General features: G+C 35.4%; 1 protein-coding gene and 2 long non-coding RNA genes across 3 annotated transcripts; 1 reads left to right on the forward strand and 2 right to left on the reverse strand.

The window, feature by feature from the left end:
* Positions 1 to 369: 369 nt before the first annotated feature.
* On the reverse strand, positions 370 to 4207 carry LOC138338304 (uncharacterized). The gene is made up of 5 exons (XR_011211745.1): positions 4075 to 4207; positions 3274 to 3753; positions 1027 to 1087; positions 630 to 854; positions 370 to 507 (listed from the first exon to the last, which is right to left on the reverse strand). It is a non-coding gene; the product is annotated as an uncharacterized lncRNA (long non-coding RNA).
* On the forward strand, positions 407 to 10014 carry DML1 (DNA demethylase1). Its single transcript, XM_010327636.4, has 19 exons — positions 407 to 929; positions 1435 to 3183; positions 3265 to 3624; positions 4203 to 4293; positions 4398 to 5760; positions 5885 to 5964; positions 6051 to 6135; positions 6216 to 6307; positions 6383 to 6451; positions 6749 to 6785; positions 6869 to 6951; positions 7395 to 7859; positions 7987 to 8023; positions 8144 to 8201; positions 8660 to 8799; positions 8887 to 8952; positions 9040 to 9154; positions 9240 to 9278; positions 9573 to 10014. The coding sequence occupies exons 1-19, from the start codon at positions 407 to 409 to the stop codon at positions 9689 to 9691; spliced, it is 5571 nt and encodes a 1856-aa protein (XP_010325938.1). The 3' UTR covers positions 9692 to 10014.
* A 382-nt stretch (positions 10015 to 10396) lies between these two features.
* Positions 10397 to 12932, reverse strand: LOC104649077 (uncharacterized). Its single transcript, XR_743067.4, has 3 exons — positions 12708 to 12932; positions 11057 to 11167; positions 10397 to 10834 (listed from the first exon to the last, which is right to left on the reverse strand). It is a non-coding gene; the product is annotated as an uncharacterized lncRNA (long non-coding RNA).
* Between the last annotated feature and the right edge of the window lie 3991 nt (positions 12933 to 16923).

A 16923-nucleotide genomic window follows, 5' to 3' on the forward strand; every position in this document is an offset into this window, starting at 1 on the left:
ATGTTAGAATGAATTAAAATGAAATTTGTGATTAAATTACATTTCACTTTCACCCTCCACTCACTGACTCCATCATGGCAGGACCAGTAGATAAGCTAGTCTATGAGGGATCTGTACTGGAAAAAATATTTTTGGTATAATTTTACAAATTTGAGTAAATGGGGTTCTTAAAAGTGATGTTTTTCAAGATTCTTCAGATGTTCTGTTTCTCTTCCTGCAATTTATTTTTTTTAATTTCCTTATATGGTTTTTGTTTTGTAGGATGATTTCATAGAACAGTTTTATTTGTTTTTTTCTATGAGAGACTTCTTTGAGTTTATCCCTGCAAACATCTGCTTATCATTTCTGTCAAATTAAGAGATAAAGGCAGAAAGATTGGATTCTTACCGGTCACTGCCGCGGCAGTATGGCCGGAAGGGAAGGAAGCTTGATTCCACAGGCAGATGATTTTCAGATTGGAACTTCATGGTTTCCAATGACTCCAGCAAAACCAAGCTTGCCACCAATCTATGGGAATAGGCAACAAAATCAGCCAGGACAAATTGATGGCCTGGAATCACAAAGAATTTCACAAGGGCAAGATCTAAGTCAAGTGAACCAGATAGAGTTGAGGGATTTCTTGCAAGAACCTCAAGCTCAACGTGCGGCTACATGCTGTGGTTCGACGAATTCAGCAACTGTAACGGAGTATTTTGACGCTTGGGAAGCAGCAGCAGGGGCAGAATCCAAAATGTATGGTGAGAACAATATTAAAACGTGCAATGACGTATCTACCGATGATATAGATGAATGGAGCAATGTGTCTTTCGGGCATCTCTTGGCATTAGCACATGCTGCTGGCTCGACAGCCGTCACTGAAAATGCAAATGAAGAGATTAATTTGGCCTTGAATGGTTCCTTCAATTCCCTCATCAGTTCCCAGGATGCAGGTAAAGAATTGAAATATTCATTTGACTCATCATCATATAGCATAACTGAAATGCATAATGCCTGTAGAAACTTCAGAAGTTACGACAATCATATTACTTGTATATGTCATAAGTGTCTTTAACTGGCTCAATGGCGTGTCTTCGCAGATAGCTAAAACCTGCAAAAGGATAGAGGACGGAATAGAATAAGATCAGTAATCAGTTTAGTTAAAAGAAAAAATTATGATTCCTCATGGACAAATTAACTAGCATTGAGTTGAACATCCTAGTGAACACTATAAAGTTCCAATTAGATGAACTACTGAATCAGGTTCCTCATACTTGGATCAGAGGACTAACAATGATGTATAGCATTATCGGACGTGTGTTTTGTCTGATTGTGTACTATTCAATGAGTAATTCTTTCTCAATTAGTCCTGTGGGCAACTGGAATCGTTCAAAAAGAGTTGTTTCCATTCTGAGATTTCCTCATTTTACTAATATAACAAGGGTGCTTATGATGCAGATGGAAGCTCTACTTGCTCGAGATTCCCTTTTAACCTGAATTCACCAACTAGAATGACAGATGAGGACTCGAGCAGCAACAATGCATTCCCGTTTGAACCAATAACACCATATCAGATCAAGAAGAAAGGGCCAGCATCTGATGCGCCAGGTCTAGACATTAACGCGACACCAATACCAAGACACGTACAGTCAAGCAAAGATACATTAAAGAGAGCAGAAGCAAATGATCTCCAACAGAACACAGAGAAGTCGGGGCTGGTCTTGAACATATCAGAACTGTCGGATAACATGATTGACAAGGTAGTCGATCAGGATGCTGAACAGAATAATACACCACAGCAGAAACGAAGGAAGAAGCACCGACCTAAAGTGGTAATAGAAGGCGAGCATAAAAGGACTCCTAAACCAAAAATTCCCCAGCAGCACAGTTCAATGGGAACCAAAAAAGAAAAGGGGAAATATGTCCAAAGAAACAAGATTGAGGACCCTCCAGGCACACCCTCAGATGAGGTAAACGACATGACTAAACACGAGGGCCATCTTCCAAGTTCTGCAAAAATCCAAAGAGCAAGGAGGACCTATATAAGAAGAAATCAAGTCAAGAAGTTTGCACCAAAGCCTGCGGAAGAGGGAAGCATAGATCCACCAAATGTCTCTCGACCAAGAAGATACCCCAGGAGATCATTGAACTTTGATTCTGAAAACATATTAAGTGATGAAAACTCATTACGCTGGCCATCTTCAACTGTGGAGGACTTGCATGAGAATCAATCCAATTCTAGTGTGCATCCTGGAAAGGGTATTGAAGCTTCAACAGCAAAAACAAGACTGGGCTCAGTTTATGACCTCAAATGTTCAAATCAGGAGCTGAAAAATTGCCAAACTCATCATGAAATGTCACACACTGACCCTTTCACTTTGAAGAAGATTGGCCTGAACCATAGTAAATTTACCATGAACAAAGAAAATGGAATCTCAAGAGGGAAGTGTAAAATCGTTTTCTCAGATGAAACTCATGACAAACAGGCAAGCATTTTAGAAATGACACCAAAGAGCCCGAATAGTTCCAACTGCAGCAGCAGTGCATGCTTGATCCCGGAAACACCAGAGAGAGCCTTGAAAAGACGACGTTCTTTAAGAACTGATCAAGCAAAACTTTACAGCACAAATGTCAGGGGGGCTTATTTCAACTCCATGCAGGCATATCAAGCAATTCTCCCAGCAACTGAACCTTATGCTCAGAGTACCCAAGGGATGCATTTTCCTATAATTTTCAAGAAAAAGAGGACAGAGAAGGGCCATCCCTCAGCAACATCTTACTCTAAGCCTTTTACATGTGAAATTAACTATTTGTCTTTGTCTCAGAGCAATATTGGTCTTTCCCAAGCCAGTACATCTGCAACTGACAATGCTAATAACTTAATGCCAAATCGGGAACTTGTACCAGCATTTGTGGAAGCAGAGGGGTTAAGACGAAAAAGATCAAAAAGCATAAGTAAAGTACGCGACCTTGCATCACTGCTTGAAATTTGTAAACACTTTCCTACTTCTTCAGTCAAAGAAACAATGGTATCTGGATTTGGAGAAAGATATGAAAACTCAGATCAGCCTAATACATGCATGGAAGCCCTGGTTGCCGACACCCGCACAATAATGAAAACAAAAAAGAGGTCTAAGAGAAGCATCCCAGTCAGTTCCACAGCATCTCATATGTATGCCCGATCACAGTTCCCAACAAACGCAAGAGGTAGTTGAAGCTATATTTTTTACTTTCAGATAACCTATCAAATAAGATGTTGACTTAAATTGCTCACGAAATTGAATGCAGGTTCCATACCAGCTATAACTTGGAGATCTCCAGTTGATGAAATTGCTGAACGCTTACAGCATCTCAATTTGAATAGAGAAAGCATCCATCCATACCAATATGAGGAAAATGCCCTTGTTATTTATCAAAGAGATGGAAGTATTGTCCCTTTTGCAGGACCATTTGTCAGAAAACGACGACCGCGACCCAAGGTTGACCTTGATGATGAGACCACAAGGGTATGGAAGCTTTTGCTGCAAGACATAAACAGTGAAGGCATTGACGGTACAGATGAAGACAAGGCAAAATGGTGGGAATCAGAACGTGAAGTGTTTCATGGACGAGTAGACTCATTTGTGGCACGGATGCGTCTTGTTCAAGGTAAGTACATAAAGTTTTCATATTTTGTAGTGACTATCAAATGAACATCCCCCGATTCCTTTGACTAGAAAAGCAGTCAACATTTAATATACCAACTTGTATTCTAAGGATGCACTAGCAATAACCAACCTGAAAAACACAGATGAACCTGTAAGGTCAAGAAAGAAACTTAAAACCCAACTTGACACAGTCATATGCACATGTATGGTCCCAGAAAGAGGAAGTGGGTTATGATGGATGAAGCAACTATCTCCCCATCTCCCTATACTTCACATGAACAAGTATTACATCATTACACATTATTCATATAAAATCAGCAAACTATCAATTAATAGATTTCACTTGTGATGCAAAACAACCTGAAACTAAACCCTAGTCACGCCAATAGAAGACATGACTAACACTAGCATTGCACATCAATCATCAACCTCAATCAAGATTCCATGTTACCTTATTTTTCCTTTTAGTCATCTACAAAATTACAGTTGACAATGGGCCATACAAGAAACAAACGAGATGTGCATGTAACGTTATCTTTTGTTTCATTGACCATTTCTTCTATTCTTTGGGTGACCCAGGAGACAGGCGATTCTCTCCTTGGAAGGGATCTGTTGTAGACTCTGTAGTTGGAGTTTTCCTGACACAAAATGTCTCAGACCACCTTTCTAGGTAAGCTAGACTTGAAACCACAATTTTTTGTTTTACCTTTTCTGCTACATCCAGAAGAAATTTAAAATATTGAGTTCCAATAAAGTACTTTATCCACTTTATAGCTCTGCATTCATGACACTTGCTGCTCGGTTTCCTCTCAAGTCAGACATCAGTGTGAAAAAGAATGAAGAGAGAACAGGGATCATTATTGAAGAACCTGAAGTGAGTACCCTGGAACCTGATGATACAAATGGATGGCATGATTATCAATCAACTCAAACAACTCTTGGTCAGAAGTTTTTCACAATCTCCAGTACAGAGTCAGATGACGAAAAAACAGCTGTTCACAGCAGTGAATCGAGTGAAAATAGCACTAACTGCACTAGTTCAACTGAAAATTCTATATTGCAGCAACCTGGTTCTTCTAGAGAAAGTTCATGTGTGCATCATGAATCAACAACGTATGGATCGGCTACAGCAAACGCAGCAACAAGTTTTTTGGGGGATCAAGTAGAACCAGATGATTTGCTCTCTTCTCAAAATTCTATTCTTTCTTCTCAAGACTCTGCGAATTTTTCAGTTGTTCAAACTTCTGAAGGAACTGAATCAAGCAACTTTTCGGGCTCTGCTTCATTTTTGAAATTATTACAGATTGCAGGGACTTCAAAATCACATGGAGTCCAAGATCAGAGAAGTGAAAACATCTTACTGGAAAAGAATATAAATGTCCAACTAAAACATGTGGCATGTTGTTCACACATTCAGAAGGATGGGGAGAATCACAGAGGCTCAATAGGAAATGACTGTCCTTGTAGCTATTTGGGCCCATGTACAATGTCTAATTCAGGAGCACAACAAGCCAAGTTCAAAAGCGATTTGGAAGAAGCTGCAAAATTCTCAGACCCCTCAGGGGAACTCGGTGACCCCGAACAAAGTAAATCATCAGCAGAACCTGCAAATCAAGCATTGTACGGAGAGATAAGTGAGGCTTTCATCTCACGTGATAACCATCAAAATAAGTTGTACACAGCAACAATTGATGATCCAGCCATCAATTTTGAGCTACAGGTTCAAATTGAAGAGAGCAACTACAATATGCAGCGAGTAGCAGAAGCACCAAAAGCACCAACATTTTCAGAAGCTATTGATGTCAGAGAGGAGGTTAGTGTAGTTGTTGATTCAAGCAAGTCTGAGCACACAGTTTTGAGGTCAAACTCAAACAACGGAAAAATCCATGCTGGTAGCACATTAGACGGAGCAAATCACAATACTAAAGCAAAAAAGGAAGGCCCTGGAAAAGAGAAGCAGAATGTTGACTGGGACAGCTTAAGGTTACAGGCTGAGAGCAATGGTAAGAAAAGAGAAAAGACAGCAAACACAATGGATTCACTAGACTGGGACGCAGTGAGGTGTGCAGATGTCAATGAGATATCCCATACCATTAGAGAACGGGGGATGAACAATATGCTAGCAGAGAGAATCAAGGTACATCAGTGAAAATTGCAATTAACAGCCTAATTGTTTTAAAATCTGGATACCTCCATTATTCATCTACCAAAGTAATTCCCTAACCTTAAGAGACTGTTCAATGGAAACTGAACAATTGCAGGATTTCCTTAATCGGATTTTTAGAGAACATGGAAGTATTGATCTTGAATGGCTGAGAGACGTTCCACCAGACAAAGCAAAGTAAGCTTTCAATTGACCAAATAATTTCTTCCATGTTTTATCTATTCCTCTGCACTGACTAAACAAATTCACATGCATGGTATCAGAGAGTATCTACTAAGCATCAGGGGCTTGGGCCTGAAGAGCGTAGAGTGTGTGCGACTTTTAACACTTCACAACCTTGCTTTTCCGGTAAGATTTCTGAACCAATTATTGAAGACATAATTAATATGAAATGACCCGTGTTTCTCACTAATCATGTCTTTTATAAGGTCGACACAAATGTTGGGCGTATAGCTGTTAGACTGGGATGGGTGCCCCTGCAGCCACTGCCAGAGTCACTACAATTGCATCTTCTGGAATTGTGAGTATCTTGTGTAGTGTGTATATAAAGAATTTCCAAAATTGCCTACACAGTCTAACTCTGCTATTTCTTCAGGTACCCTGTGCTGGAGTCAATTCAAAAATACCTCTGGCCACGTCTCTGCAAGCTTGATCAAAGAACATTGTAAGTAACATCCTATTCTCTATCATTTTGCCCAGCCTGGTTGACAAGCATCAATTTACTATTAAATGTAAGTGGTTCCATTTCATCTTATTGAAACATCCAATTGTAACAGTATACTGCATAGTGGATGAAAAGATTTTGATTTTAAGGAAGTGCAGAGGGACTTGTAGATTAGGGTAGTTGATTTCTTCAAAGGGAGAAAAAATAATATACGTGCATAGTACTTGTAACTAAAAAAGATATTTTTTCTTCTAATAAAGCAATGCATTTACTGATTCAAATCCTACTTGATTACAGATATGAGTTGCATTACCATATGATCACTTTTGGAAAGGTATGTCTATACCACTAGTTACTCTCCCCTAGAACTAGCATCTGCAATCACAGTTTAAATCAATTTCATGGCTACTTCATTAGGTCTTCTGTTCAAAAAGCAAACCCAACTGCAACGCATGTCCAATGAGAGGAGAATGCAGACACTTCGCAAGTGCTTTTGCAAGGTTTGCCTATTATTCTATATACTTTCATGCAAGAAATTAGTTCTCTTGTTTGTCTATCTTTATTGCTTCTTCTCAAGCTTCTCGACATCTAATCCAAAGAACCATATCCAGAATGTGGCTGCTGAAACTAGATTTGACAAATCTATTTACTCTTACTCAGACAACATAAAATTTGCACTTAAGCTAACCTGGTAGTGTTTTCACTCATCCATGAAGCGTATGACATACTGTCAGTCACTCAGTGATGAAGCAACTCTAGCAGAAACTTTGAAATTCACGGATCTCTTCTTGTATAAGATAGAACTCCTACATTTTCAAACTTAAGCTAATACCCTTCTTGTTAGCACATTCAAGTAATGCATTCTAACTAGATTAGTAATTTCATAGTCTAAAATTGAAGCACTGTTTTTTCATATATGATACTTGACACATTTCTCTTTCAGCGCAAGGCTTGCCCTGCCAGCACCAGAAGAGAAAAGTATAGTGAGTGCAACAGAGAACAATGCAGCTGACCAGAATCCATTCCAGAACTTCAATCAACAGCCGCTAACCTTACCCCAGGCTAATCAAACACCTTTAGAGCATCCCAAATTGATCAACTCCGCACCTATTATTGAGGTGCCAGCAACACCACAGCCCATTGTCGAAGAGCCTGCCTCACCTGAGCCAGAGCAAGATGCTCCCGAAATCGACATTGAAGATGTTTGCTTTGAAGATCCTGATGAAATTCCTACAATTGAATTGAATATGGCGCAGTTCACTCAAAATGTGAAGAACTTTGTGCAAAACAATATGGAGCTTCAACAGGTCGAAATGTCAAAAGCCTTAGTAGCTTTAACTCCAGCAGCTGCTTCAATTCCTACACCTAAACTTAAGCATATAAGCCGGCTCAGAACTGAACATCAAGTGTAAGTGGATGCTCCAAATAACTTCTGATAGATCGCCAATGCAGTAGGGTAGCCAATTTTTTCCTAGGCTATAAAATTCTCGTAAATTTGTTTTTTTGCTTACTATCAATTGTTTCTCCACCCACAGATATGAACTTCCAGATTCTCATCCTCTTCTTGAAGGGGTCAGTTTTTCTTTTCTATTTTTGATTGGTTAAATACTAAGTTGTAAATCCATATATAAGCAGCATGTAAGCTTATATTTAAATTGATCCTCCTGATAATTACATCTTTTCATGTTGCAGTTCGAGAAAAGAGAACCAGATGATCCATCCTCCTATCTTCTGGCAATATGGACACCTGGTAAGATTTCAATTAATGTAATATAGCACATAAGCCCTTTCGAAAACAATGCAAAGTAACCGGTTCCTATCTGTAAGCTGCTTAATTAGAGAACTCATGATTGTAAGGAACACTTCTGCATAGCTAAGCTGGACTGGGCAAGTCCCAGGTTCCAATCTCTGTAGTAGTTGCACTGCAGTAGTAGAGGGTAATTTCAATTAATGTAATATAGCACATAAGAGAGGAGCCCTTTTGAAAACAATGCAAAGTAACCGGTTCCTATCTGTAAGCTGATTAATTAGAGAACTCATGATTGTAAGGAACACTTCTGCATAGCTAAGCTGGACTGAGCAAGTCCCAGGTTCCAATCTCAGTAGTAGTTGCACTGCAGTAGTAGAGGGTAATTGCGCTAAATAGGTCAAGCTTTTCATCAGTCTCTCTATAGATTAATACTCCCTTATGTACCAAACCCGTATCAGGTGAAACTTCGGATTCTATTCAGCCACCGGGAAGACAATGCAACTCCCAAGAAACTGGTAGACTATGTGATGATGAAACATGTTTTGCATGCAACAGCATACGTGAAGCACATGCACAAACTGTGAGAGGGACAATTCTGGTAAGAGAAGAGAACAAACTGTTTTAGTGTATGTCATGGGAAAGTGATACGATAATCCTGATCATCTCTGAATATACTTTCTAACAGATACCATGTAGAACAGCTATGAGAGGTAGCTTTCCGCTCAATGGTACATACTTCCAGGTTAACGAGGTGAATACAACCAACGTTTCCTCAACTCGAGCGAGCATTTTTTGCATTTGATAAGGCTTTAATAGTAACAATTTTGCTATTCCTCAGGTGTTTGCAGACCATGAATCCAGCCTCAAGCCAATTGATGTCCCAAGAAATTGGCTATGGAATCTGCCGCGACGAACAGTTTACTTCGGAACCTCTATACCATCAATATTCAAAGGTAAACAAACTAAAGAATGAAACCTATTTATTTTTTAAAAAGATTTCGGAGTAAAATAACAGTATGTGTGTTCTCTGTTAATCAGGCCTAACCACAGAAAGTATCCAACATTGCTTTTGGAGAGGTATGTAGTTTGAAAACCTCAGGTTCAGAGGTCCAAATGCTTGTCTAAGCTTCTTATCCATTTCTACCAAGTAAATCAGCATGCATGTTACATCATTATGCAAATTCAAAAAGACTCAAATTAAGCCGGCATGAGCACCAAGCATGTCAGCGACTTTCCCTTTTGCCTTACTCTTTGGATCAAATCATAAAAACAAAATTATAAGGAAGTAATAATTGTTCATGTAGCTAGGGGGGAAAAGTGTTAACTGCAAAACCTTTTATTTGTTTTCTGACAAAGAACTGTATTTCACAGGATTTGTTTGTGTGAGGGGTTTTGACAAGAAGTTACGAGCACCACGACCACTCATGGCAAGGTTGCACTTTCCAGCCAGCAAGTTGACTAGGACAAAAGGAAAGCCAGATGAAAACTAGGGTACAGTGTCCAACTGAATCAGCAAGGCAGCCATCCGGGCTGAACAAGCTAACAACATGCAGTACCATGATGTTATAAACCTTAGGAAAGAAAAAAGATAGGCATTCTCTAACATGTAAGTAAGTTGTAGCAAGAGAGTAAATGAGATGATAATCGATTACTTGTAGCTGATACTTAGGGTGGTCATTTCTATTACCAACAATCATTGAATTCTTCAACAGGCTAGTGCTCTTTTAGCCCAGTGAGATCTCAAATTTAGTTGGTTTTCATTTTCCCTTCAAAGGATAGAAAGAGTAATAAAATTGGTGCTCTTCTATGGCAATCATACACTTGGCTCATAACTTACAAAAACTAGTTTAGCACCCCCCGCATAAAACATGAGGCGAATATTAAAACTAAATCTTGTGGTAATATGTAAAAGGAATGGTTTCTCGTAAGCAAAGCAGGCTTATATACGAGCATGCAAAAATATCTATAAACCCATTTTTGTTAAAGACGGGAGCTGCACCAACAAGTAGCAATAGTTTGAACAAGTTAACAATGTTATAATGTGAACTGTCTCAACTAAACATAAGGAAGACTCGAGGGTAAATATAAAAAACAGGACTAGCAAGGAGTATTTGTAATATAAAAAACAGGACTAGCAAGGACTATACGAATATACTCATTCTATTCATGATACTAGCACCCTTGTAGAGATTAGCTTGAAATAATACGCTATTCATACTTCATAAATACTTCATAAGTCAGCCAAGACATCACGGAAATACATCTAACAATTACATCTGCTGTTTGCAACTACTAGCTAGACATACAGTTTTGAAAATCACAACTGAAAGTAGATGCATAAAGACACTTGGAAGTCCTAACAGCTGTTTTTTTCTTACATCATACCTTTGTTTGAAGCTGAGAAAACCTTATTAACTGTCATCGGAAGAGCATGGAGACATCTCTCAACCTCTATACATAGGCATTAGCAATAAGATGAGCATAAACATGTGTAGTAGCATTAGCATATTGAAATTTTAGAATGAAGAACTTTAAGTGAGAGGGTGGGTTTTAAACTATATATCTGCTTTCATATTTGAGCCAAAAGCCCTTGAGTTTGACGTCTCAATGGATCTGTCATCAACTTCCTGTAGCTTTTGACATACAGAACATATGAAGAAGAGATTTTAGAAGCAAACAAACTCATATAACTCGTTCTTTTTGAGTTAAAGCACATTAACACCAAGATATATAAGGAAACCAACTAACGGAATAACTCATATTCATCTTAAACCACGATCAACATATGACCACTTTACACTTTAATTTGAAGTTTACAAACTAGTAATAAAGCCATCATAAAGGCATATATTCACCTCGCAAAGTAACATGCATCTCACTGCAAAATCCCGCTGTTGACCGCAGATTCCTCTAGAAACTGCCATCGATGTTTATATCACTGTGTTACAACTTCAATCTGACTACACCTACCATGCACGTTAATCACCTCAGAAGGCATCTATTTTCATGTTTTCAAGTAATTACTTAACAGGTATCCCAAACACAGAGCAATCTCATGTACTCATAATCAATGCTATAAATTCAAATAACTTCATTTCGACTACAATTCACACGTCAATCACCTCAAAAACATCTATTTTCATGTTTTGAAACAATCACTTAACACATACCTCAATGACAGAGAAATCCCATGTACACATAATCAATACAACATGTTCGAAAGAACTTCACTGCGAATACAATTTGCACACCAATCACCTCGACTGCATCTATTTTCATGTTTCCAAGTAATTACCTAACGAATATCTCAATTACAGAGAAATCTCATGTACTCATTGTCATGCTATAAATTCAACTAAACTTCATTTCAACTACAATTTGCACATCAATCCCCTCAGCTGCATCCATTTTTCATCTTTCCAAGTAATTACCTAACAAATATCTCAATCATATAGAGATTTAATGTACTCGTAATCAATGTTGTAAATTCAAATGAACTTACACTTCGACTATCATTAGCACATCAATCACCTCAAAAGCATCAATTATGTGTTTTCAAATAATTAACTAACAAATATCTCAATGACAGATAGATCTCATGTACTCGTAATCAATGCTGTAAATTCAAACAAACTTCATTTTGACTAGCACATCAATCACCTCAAAAGCATCTATTCTCAAGTTTTCAAATAATTACTTAACAAACATCTCAAGGACAGAAACATCTCATGTACTCATAATCATGCTATAAATTCAAATATACTTCATTTCGACTAAACTTTACAGATCAGTAACCTCAACTGCATCTATTTCATATTTTCAAATAATTACTTAACAAACATCTCAAGGACAGAGACATCTCATGTACTCATAATCATTCTATAAATTCAAATATACTTCATTTGGACTAAACTTTACAGATCAGTAACCTCAACTGCATCTATTTTCATATTTCAAATAATTACTCAACAAACATCTCAAGGACAGAGACGTCTCATGTACTCATAATCATTCTATAAATTCAAATATACTTCATTTCGACTAAACTTTGCAGATCAGTAACCACAGCGGCATCTATTGTCGTATTTTCAAATAACCACGTAACAAACACCTCAGTGACAGAGATCTCGTGTGCTCATAATCAATGCTGTGAATTCAAACTTCATTTCAACTACAAGTCTATAATTAGCACATCAATCACCTCAAAACATCTATTTTCATGTTTCTAAGTAATTACTATCTCAAGCACAGAGATCTCATGTGCTCATAATCAATGCTGTGAATTCAAACTTCATTTCAACTATAATTGTCATATCAATCACCTCAAAACATCTATTTTCATGTTTTCAAGTAATTGCTATCTCAATCGCAGAGAGATCTCATGTACTCATAATCAATAGCACAGGGAGAGAGATCTCATAATCAATATTATGAATTCAAATAAACTACAATAAGCACGTAAATCACCTCAAAAGCATCAATGAAAGAGATCTCAAATAGTCATACCGATGCTGCATATTCAAGTTGAAACATCAATCCAAATCAACAACGCTCCTGGAGAACTTCAGAACAATCATGAGAAGCTGAATATCGTAGCTCAATATAGAGATTTCGAAGTATATCCATGGTAGAATTGGATTATGAAACTGTTCAGTGTTTGGAGACGGAGAAGAGATACAGAGCTAATATATTTGTTTCAACAAAATTTGGTAAATTTTGCCGCCTCTCGTCGTTTGGATTTCCCTCGCTTTGATATTTATGATTGGGGATTCCACCCGTTTCAATATGAGCCCAACTGTTTACCCGACCCGATTAGTTGATTACTTGATTTTCCTTTTAAAAAAATTTAGCAATTTACTGGTTACTTTCTTATTTTATTTTTTAGAAATTATTGAGGGGTATTTTGGTCTCTTCCTTCCCTATCGACTTTTATCATTTTTAGTATTATTTTTTGGGGATAAATTTTATTTAAGTCGGTTTTCACAATCCTAATTACGCTTAGGGTTTTAGAAAAGAGTTCAAGAATAGAAAAGAAAAGAAAATAGGAAATGTTCAAGGCGTTCGTCGAGATTCTTGGATTTTGTTGCGGATTTGTGCAAAGGGTTTAACCCATGAGAGGTATGTGAGTTCTCATAGTGTTGGGTTCATTCACTCACACGTCAATCATGCAACTTTAATGCAATTTCGTTCTTGAGTTTGAAGGATTTGAGTTCTTGATGAGTTTTCTTATAATTTCATTCTTAATTTTGATTGTTTGGGTTTTGATGAGTTCGTGAGATAAATATTAGTGATTTGAGGGTTGTTTACTTGTTTTGAGTAAGTTACCGTGTACTTAAGTGAATTGGAAAGAAATCACTCGATTACAGCTGAATTAGGGTCGAAATACGGAAAAGAAATTTCATCGGGAATTTCGGTGGTTGGCACACCACCCCATCAATGCGCTAGGAAGAGCTTCCTGTAGTTTAGGGGTTGGCGCCCTGCACAACTCAGTGTGATATATCAAGAAAGATGAGAAGTGTGAAACAATATTTTAGTTTGTAGCATAGTAATAGTGAAAGAAAGAGTTGAGACAAAGAAAATTCTAAATCTTCAACTATATTCACGATATACAAAAGAGAGTATTATATGTTGAAGAAAATGTTTTTTTTTGTGGAATTTTGGACTCTTCAATTAATTCAAAGTTGATTGAGTTGTACACGTTGTTGAATTGTTTCATATTTGAGGGGACAAGTCAAGAGTAATACTGCTGAATCGGTGTAGATTATGTCACATTGGGCTTGAATCTCCATAAAGAGAGCGAGTTATTCGCACGCCTCAGCCTAAAGATTTGTTTTATACATTTTTGTTCATTTTATTTCAACTATAATTTGTTATATTTATGGTATATTACACCAATAACTTCATTCTATAATGAATTTTAAGAATCTTAATTCAATTCTATTGCTTGAAGTCTAGTTCAGTATACTTTAGCCAAAAGTTAAAAATATAATTTCATCACCTTTATTTATTATTTATTCATAAATTTAAATCTATAAAAGGAGAAGCTTTAGAAAAAACCACAAAGTATTTACATAGGTCAAAAGCTATTAGAGTATTTCAATCCCTTTCCCATTTGAGGCCCTTCTAAAAAAGAGCATAAAAATGATATAGGCCAAAAGGCAATCCAACTTATAATTAGTAAAATATTGTGAGTTGTCAGTAATATCAAACTTCCCCACTTGAGGAAATTTAAGTATCAATAAGTACTAGAAATATGATTTTAAATATAGCAATTTGGGAAAGTATATCTAGTTGGATATTTAAGAGTATAATATAATACTTCAAGTTGAATATTTTTTAGGGCAATCAATCTTAACTTTGGAGGATCCCATGTGTTTAGCAAATCATTATCTAAAGAGAAAAAGAAGCGTATAAGTCATATAAATTTGTGTAGTGTATAAAAAATTAACAGCCTTATTCATGTTTTTTCTTTCATTTTCTTTGAGAAATGCATATACAAATAAATTTGAGGTAAATAGTTTTTAGTCATTTATTTTATTTTATGAATCTAAATAAAATAAAATTGCAACGAGGCATTTATTGATGAATGCGGTCCAAAAAGGCTGAATTAGGTACAAAATAATCATCAAATTTGGGTATGGTTTCACAAAATTAAAAAAAATTACACTCTATTTGTCATATTAAACCACACTTATTTTATTAAAAATATTACAATAATTAGGTGCGCTAATAAATTGATGAGCAAAAAAATGTTGATAGATCATATGTAATTAAGAGCTGCAAGTGTAAATAGAGGACGTGTAATATGTTACCATTGATTTAACGTGAACGCAAAGTACGAATAACTTTTTTTCTTAATTCATGGACTAAGAACATAGATAAATACAAACTTATCTAAATTCATTAATTATATTTGATGCGAGATATTTGACAACTTAAATATATTAGATTTGAATCCATAATTTAAAACTATAATTTCAATGTTAATAAGACCTTAAACGTTGAATCTGACAAACATAAATCATAAATAAATTTTAGAAATGAAGAGCTTGCTCATATAGTGATAGACATTATAAAGCTCGTCAAGCTTCGATTCCCCTTTTTCTTCATTTATTCAATAAAAAATAGTCGTCTATACTTTTATATATAATTTAATGATTAATCGAGTTTACGAAGTTTTGTTTTTCTTATAATTAAAATGAGTGTTTAAGACAATAATAGACATATCTTATCGACAACTAAAGCATTACGTGAAGTATATAATTGTGTTTACTTTCTTAGAAATTCTAGAGAACCAAATTGAAACATCAAGAATGAAAGTTTTATGTCTAGATCCATAATATTGTTCGATTAAAAACGTATGTAAATAAATCTAAGCAAACCACCACCAAGAAAGTATTTCAATGATTATTAGTACTTGACAAAGTAATAGTAGTAATTACTAAGCCATAGCATAACAAATTTCATATATATTGGAGTCATTTCATTTCCAACAAACGAGACAAAGTAATCAAAGTGATGCAACATCCACTAAGACGCATTGTTTCCATATGATCGACCATTAATAATACTAGTAGGAATATTGTTAGCCCCTACTATGAAAACTAATATATATCATTCGACAACTGGATAAGAAATAAATTATTTATATATTATTTTTTTGTTTAACTTGTACAACGATTTATATGTAAATAGAAAATAAGTTATTCATATATAAAATTAATAGGACGTTTGATTGAAAATTTAGAAATTTATAAAGGACTATTATTTATTTGTGTAGAATAGAAGGTAGAATAACTAACACATGTATAATTAATTCTTTTGACAAGTTATAACTACTATATGTATAAAAGTAAATTCTCTCGCAACTAATTTTTACATTACTAATAGAGATATGAGCATAAATCTACTACCAAACAAAACTCTTTTAAGTTATAATGTTGTTAACGATTAATATATATCTTTTCATCACATTTTAAAAAAAAACAGTTCAGAAGAAGAACTAATAGATTGATGAATTATTATTTTTTTATCAAAAAAAATATTAATTGTGGTTCTCGTAGATCTATTAGACCATCCATATATATAATCTACAGTGCTATAATTATGAGTTCGTCTTATAAATATTGGAGTAATTTCCCAACATAGTAATATTTGGAAAATTATCTAATAATATCATTTATGTTTGTTTTAGGATAAAATATTACTCAACTTTGTCTATTTTCATCAAAATATACTTGACACAAAAAAATACATTATTTCTCTCCTGCTAGAGTGCCCCGTCACATTTTTTATTTTTATTATTAAAAAAATATATTTAAACTTATTTAAATATTAGGTTGCAATATTTTTTTTAAAAAAAATATGATTTTCTATTTATGTTTTTTGAAAATGTTATACAAAGATAAATTTTAAAAATGAATGAAAAAAATTACCCCATTTCTATAACTAACTAATAATGGACTGTTTTTAAAAAGAATCTATCGTAATAATTTTTTTTGACTATCAAAACAATTAACTAATGCGAATTGCATTGAAGAGTACCACTAACTATATGAAGGGAATTTCATATTGCTACGCGAAATCGTTTTTCTCTCTCATTATTTTTATTTAATATTGTTCTATCTAACAATTATTCATAATCGACTATTAAAAATAATTAAAAATTACGATGAAATAAATATGAGTCATTTATTTTTAATTTAAAAACTTGAGTTTTAGA

This window comes from Solanum lycopersicum, chromosome 9 (assembly GCF_036512215.1).
Source record: "Solanum lycopersicum chromosome 9, SLM_r2.1".
Taxonomy (NCBI): Eukaryota; Viridiplantae; Streptophyta; class Magnoliopsida; order Solanales; family Solanaceae; genus Solanum; species Solanum lycopersicum.

Excerpts from the sequence above, each read along its gene's own strand:
- DML1 (XM_010327636.4), top strand. The coding sequence starts at position 407 with ATGGCCGGAAGGGAAGGAAGCTTGATTCCACAGGCAGATGATTTTCAG. Across the intron at positions 4,294-4,397 it reads GTCTCAGACCACCTTTCTAG|CTCTGCATTCATGACACTTG; the intron begins GTAAGCTAGACT and ends TCCACTTTATAG. Across the intron at positions 8,024-8,143 it reads CTCATCCTCTTCTTGAAGGG|TTCGAGAAAAGAGAACCAGA; the intron begins GTCAGTTTTTCT and ends TTCATGTTGCAG.